The 5,218-nt window shown below is 38.7% G+C and overlaps 1 protein-coding gene across 1 annotated transcript; it reads left to right on the top strand.

The window, feature by feature from the left end:
* The first annotated feature begins 671 nt into the window (after positions 1-671).
* On the top strand, positions 672-4,866 carry PAGE3 (PAGE family member 3). The gene is made up of 3 exons (XM_023731838.1): positions 672-749; positions 2,655-2,754; positions 4,781-4,866. The coding sequence occupies exons 1-3, from the start codon at positions 672-674 to the stop codon at positions 4,864-4,866; spliced, it is 264 nt and encodes an 87-aa protein (XP_023587606.1).
* Positions 4,867-5,218: the final 352 nt, after the last annotated feature.

Genomic DNA, 5,218 nt, shown 5'->3' with positions numbered 1-5,218 from the left:
TCTCACTGGCTGACACCCAGCCGATAGGTGTGCAGATCAGTCCTTCGAGTTTAAGTGTGAGTGAGCATGAGGGGTTCGGGCAGGCCAGTGTGCGGTGTGGTTCGTGGCATCTGAGGAGGAATGTCTTCGCGTGTCATTGACCTTCTCTTCACAGGTGGTGCCACCACCATACCCCTATTGGTCGTGGCGGGGCCCCCGGCAAGGGAGGAAGGTGGGCTGTGGAGGGAAGGGGGTTAGATGAAGATGGGGGCAATCCTTGCGGTCTCCATTTGAGGTTTCTGAGACCTGGAGGCACCTGGAACTGCCGATAGATTCCGGAGTCTTCAGTGGGTACCTGGGGATGTAGCTGTATTTTATAAAATCTCTTCATGATGAAGAGAATTGTGAAACCAGATATCTTTAGGAAAGTCCCTCATTTTTTATCAAGTACTTGAAGATCACTTCTTTGCCAAATTGGCTGTGAGAAAAACAAAGGGATTTGCAGACAGCCTTTTCTGATGTGATTGGAAAACAGGCAGTTATTATTAAGTTAGAACTTATTTCGGAAATCTTGCTAAATGTAAGAAAAAAAATTAAAATCAGTAGTTGTCCATGGAAATAGTCAAGTGTAATTATATATTTTTTATTATAGTACTTTCTTCAGTTCATAATTTTCTACTTTAGTGTGAAATATGAGTGGACGAGCAAGATCAAGATCCAGAGGAAGAGGAGATGGTCAAGAGTCTTCTGATCTGTTTGAACCTGTGGTTGTGAGTGCTTTACCATCTTATTTTCATTGGTAGAAATTAATTTTTTTGAAAAAAAATGAAAGAAAAAGTTGTGAACTAATATGTATCTGTTGTATAAAGGACTTCCCTGATAAAAAGGAGTGAAAACTGAATCCCACAAATGAGATGTTGAGCAAGGAGAATGATATTCTGGTATTGCCTGGATGTGTATGTTGTTATCAGCCTGGAAATAGCCCCTGTGACTTCCCTGTCATGCTTATTTATAAACAAATAAGAGTACCTACAGAGAAGAGTGTAGAAAAAACCTCTTTACATTTATTTGCGATTAGTTATCTTCATGTAGTGTGTATATGTGGCTTCTGTTGCCATAATATTAATAACAACACTCTTTATTTGCACTCCCAAGGCCCAGCAGCCCAGTGGTGAACAACCTCAACAAGAGGATATTGAACCTGGACAAGAGAGGGAAGATGAAGGAGCAGCTGCAGTTCAAGGTGAAGAGGGGATGAAGGAACGTTTTGTATTTCATGTATTATGTTATATTAGTAACAGGGATAAATAAAGCAGTCCTTGAAAATTGACTGGAAACCATTTGGTAAGGGAAGAGGGTGTAAGTTTGCAGCTGAGTGCAGTTCGTCACTAGGATAAGTTTTCCCTCTTTTAGCATTTTACCAGTCCTGTATTTTAAGACTTATTTGGCATGTTTGGAAAATATAGTCCTCACCAAGGCTCTACATTAGCAAATCAAAGGAAACTACATTAAATTTAAACATGAAATCATACACTATTTCACTATTTAAACTTGGTCTTCTTGGAATGTTTTATGGGCTTCTTAAGTCATTGCATCAAAAGTTTGAGCATACCTAGATTATTATGGTTAACTCTTAGATTGTAATTGTTAAGAAATTTTATAATATAGAAAAATGAAAATGTGAAATCTTTTCTTAGTATCAAAGTCTTCAATACTTTTTTCTTCTGAAACATAATCTAGTTGTCACAGTCTTTAACGTTTTACTTTGAAAATATTTAAAATTTACAGAAAAGTTATAAGAAAGCACAGTGAGTACTTGTATACACTTCACCTTGGTTTACTAACTGCTAACAGTTTTCTACATTTGCTTTGTCATTCTCTTTTTAGGTAGTAATACAAATATTAGTATTGCTGAACCATTTGAGAGTAAGCTTCAGACATCATAACCCTTTTCTCCTTAGTAATTCAGTATGTATTTCCTAAAAACAAGAATATTCTCTTACATAACCCCAGTACAATGATCAAATTCAGGAAATTTAACATTGAAAAAATATTATTATGTACTATACAGCCTATTCCAGTTTCATCAGTTGGCCCAATTATATATAGCAATTTTTTTTTCCTGATCCAGGATCCAATCTGAGACCACCTGTTGCATTTAGTTATGTCTCTTTGGTCTCCTTTAATCTAGAGGTGTTCTTCAGTCTTTCTTTGTCTTTCATGACATTGACATGCTTTAGAGTCCAAAACAGTTGTTTTGTAAAATGTTCCTCAATTTAGGCTTGCTTCATGTTATTTTTTATAGAGTTTTTTCATTCATTTGTTGGGGGCCTAGTAGGTGCCAGGAGCCCTGGTTGTGCAGTGGCTAAGAGCTTGGGCTGCTAACCAAAAGTTGGCAGTTCAAATCACCAGCTGCTCCTTGGAAACCCTATGGAGCAGTCCTACTCTGTCCCATAGGGTCGCTATCAGTTGGAATTGACTCGATGGCAATGAGTAATGGGTAACTTCCCTATTTTCCAGCAGAAAACTTTTTCACATCCATGGCATTCTTATATATTGCATTTATTATCACACTAGCCTACAGAACTTTATTCAATAACACTATTTTATGCTTTATTGCTGACATTATTAAATTTTTATTCGTATAAGGGCCTGGACTGGAAGCTGATAACCAGGAAATGGGTCTGGAAAAGACAGAGGGTGAGCGTGGAGATAGTCCTGGTGTGAAGGGGAAGACTCCACCTACTCTGAAGCCTGCTAAAATTCCAGAAGCAGGTGTGTTATTCATTAAGAATGCAAGTTATGGTGTTACTGTTTTCTACAATATTACACTTTAGTGACAAATCTCACATACAAGGATTATTTGAAAGGTAGTTCAGACACCAAATGATTGATTTAAAGACAGTGTCAGGGAAAAGAATTAGACCAAAGCCATGCTGTTCAATTATAAAACATGCAAGTATTTTATTACTATGGAGTAGAAGTCCCTTAAAATGAAAGGCAATAAATATAAATTATTTAACATAACATCTAAACAGCATAATAGTATTGATGATTTTATTTTTATTTGCCAGAAATTGTTTCTCAAAAATCACTTATCTTTTAGACACCAAAAAATAAGATGGATCTGTTTATGTTTTGGCTTTTCCAGGTTTGTTTTTAATTGTGAGCCAGTCTATGAGAAATGGTAGCATTTTCCTTCACATTTTAAAAGTCATCTATGAGGGAAGTAAGGTACCTGGGTGCTGCAAATGGTTTGTGCTCAACTACTAACCTAAAGGTTGGTTGTTTGAACTCACCCAGTGGCACTGCAGAAGAAAGGCCTGGCAATTTGCTTCCATAAAGATTACAGCCAAGAAAATCCTATGGAGCAGTTCTACTCTAATAGATGGGGTCACCAGGAGTCGAAAATTGACTTGACAGCAACAGGTTTTTATGATGGTACTGGATTCAAACTAGTGTGACCATGTAATTTTTACTGTCCCAATTGGGACACTTTTGAGAGTGAAAGGGAGTGTGCTAGGAATATTTACACCAGGACAATAGGTGCAAATGGGATGAATGGTCACCCTACTTAAAATAGACCACATGAAATTGAACTAGGTCAATGAAATATTTTTACATTTGTGCACAAAAGAGATAAACCAAACAATCTTCTTCTTTGCCCTTTAGTGTGTGACACTATTGTTTTAGCTAATAAATAATTAGAAAAGTATTCAAGTCAATACACTTGAATGACACTGGGTTTGTTTGTTTTGCTTCTTGGGGTTTTAGTTTGATTTTTTTTAACTGAAATCACTGGCAATTTTTACTCTCTACCTAAAATTATCTTTAAATAGGCTCATAGGATTTAATTTGTTGTGGGCTTGAGAGTTCACTTTGTTTTCTTATGACACTAGGAAGAGTGATGCGTTTAAAAAAATTGTACTCATATGCCTGAAAATGTACATTAGAATAGTAGCCTACACAGGGGTTAGGGTTCTGGTTTTATTTAGTTTCTTCTTATAAAACCAAAACTGTAGTGCCCTTTCTGTACCTTTAGTATCATCTAAGTAAAGTTCTGCTAAGTAGGTAATGTACAACTGTTATGTTTATGTTATAGGTGAAGGGCAGCCATAAGTTATAAAGAAGACAAGCAGAAGCCATGCATGCTGCTGTTGTATTGGAAATTTGACTTGTTTAATTTGCTCTCAATAAAGCTTTAATTCTTTTAAGAAGTCATGTACTTACTTTGTTAAATCTCTTCCTAAGAATTTGATACTATTGTAAATGGTGTCTTTTAAAAAAAATCATGTTTTATTAGATCTGGTATATAGAAGTGCTGTTTATTTTTGTATATTGATTTTGTATCTGGCAACCTTGCTAAACTTGTTTATTCTAATTGTCTCTACAACCTTTTGGATTTTCTGCATAGACAATCGTACCGTTTGCAAATACTGACAGTTTTGTTTCTTCCTTTTGAATCATTCTACCTTTTATTTCTTGTCCTTACTATATGACACTGGCCAGATTCCCTCAGTATAATGTTGAATGGAAGTGATGATAGTATCATATTCCTGATCAACATTTCACTATGATGTACAGTATAGATTTTTTATATAGATAGCCCCTGACATTAGCCCTCCACCTGTCTGGCCAAGGAGAACTTTGCTCTGGTAATAATCAGGCAGCACAGACCCACAAGCTGGGCAGTGTGTACTAGGCCAAGGCCAGCCAGTACCAGGACTCATGGTACCGGACTGTCTCTAGAACATGCTCCCTGATCCTCAAGCACTGGTTATCTACTTTTCCTCTGACCCAGGTCCAGATGCCTGCCCTTGGCTGCACTCCCTGGGACCAGCACCTGCAGCTGCTTCCCGACATCCCCCAGCCATGCCCAAGACCTGAGCCACTCATTCTGGGCTGTCTCTTCATGGGCTCCATGGTACTGCTGCCCAATGCTCCCAGCCTTTCACTACAGGGTTTTCAAGAAGTGCCTCAGACCCCCCCACCACCCCACACTGGCAGCTTCACAGACCAAAGCTGCTGCCCTTCCATTCCCACCTGCTGCCCAAACCCAGGATTCTGCTAGGGTTACAGGGCCTTGGGACTGTGTCCTGGAGTTTAGGTCACTGTCTCAGCTGTAGGGATGGCCTTATTGTGCCTTGTCCCTCCCGCTGGCCTTGGAGACAAGAGCTGGGTTCTACCCCCGCCCACCTCCCCCCAGGCTGCTCAGCAGCATCTGCAGGGCCAGAGGCTG

The sequence above is a fragment of the Trichechus manatus genome, unplaced genomic scaffold (assembly GCF_000243295.1).
Source record: "Trichechus manatus latirostris isolate Lorelei unplaced genomic scaffold, TriManLat1.0 scaffold00046, whole genome shotgun sequence".
NCBI classification, from domain to species: Eukaryota; Metazoa; Chordata; class Mammalia; order Sirenia; family Trichechidae; genus Trichechus; species Trichechus manatus.
Note: the sequence above shows the minus strand (reverse complement) of the source record. Positions and strands in the feature narration are given on the sequence as shown.

Coding starts and splice junctions, on each gene's coding strand:
- PAGE3 (XM_023731838.1), top strand. CDS start 672: ATGAGTGGACGAGCAAGATCAAGATCCAGAGGAAGAGGAGATGGTCAA. Junction 750..2,654: donor ATCTGTTTGAACCTGTGGTT/GTGAGTGCTTTA, acceptor GCTGATAACCAG/GAAATGGGTCTGGAAAAGAC. Junction 2,755..4,780: donor TGCTAAAATTCCAGAAGCAG/GTGTGTTATTCA, acceptor CCTCTGACCCAG/GTCCAGATGCCTGCCCTTGG.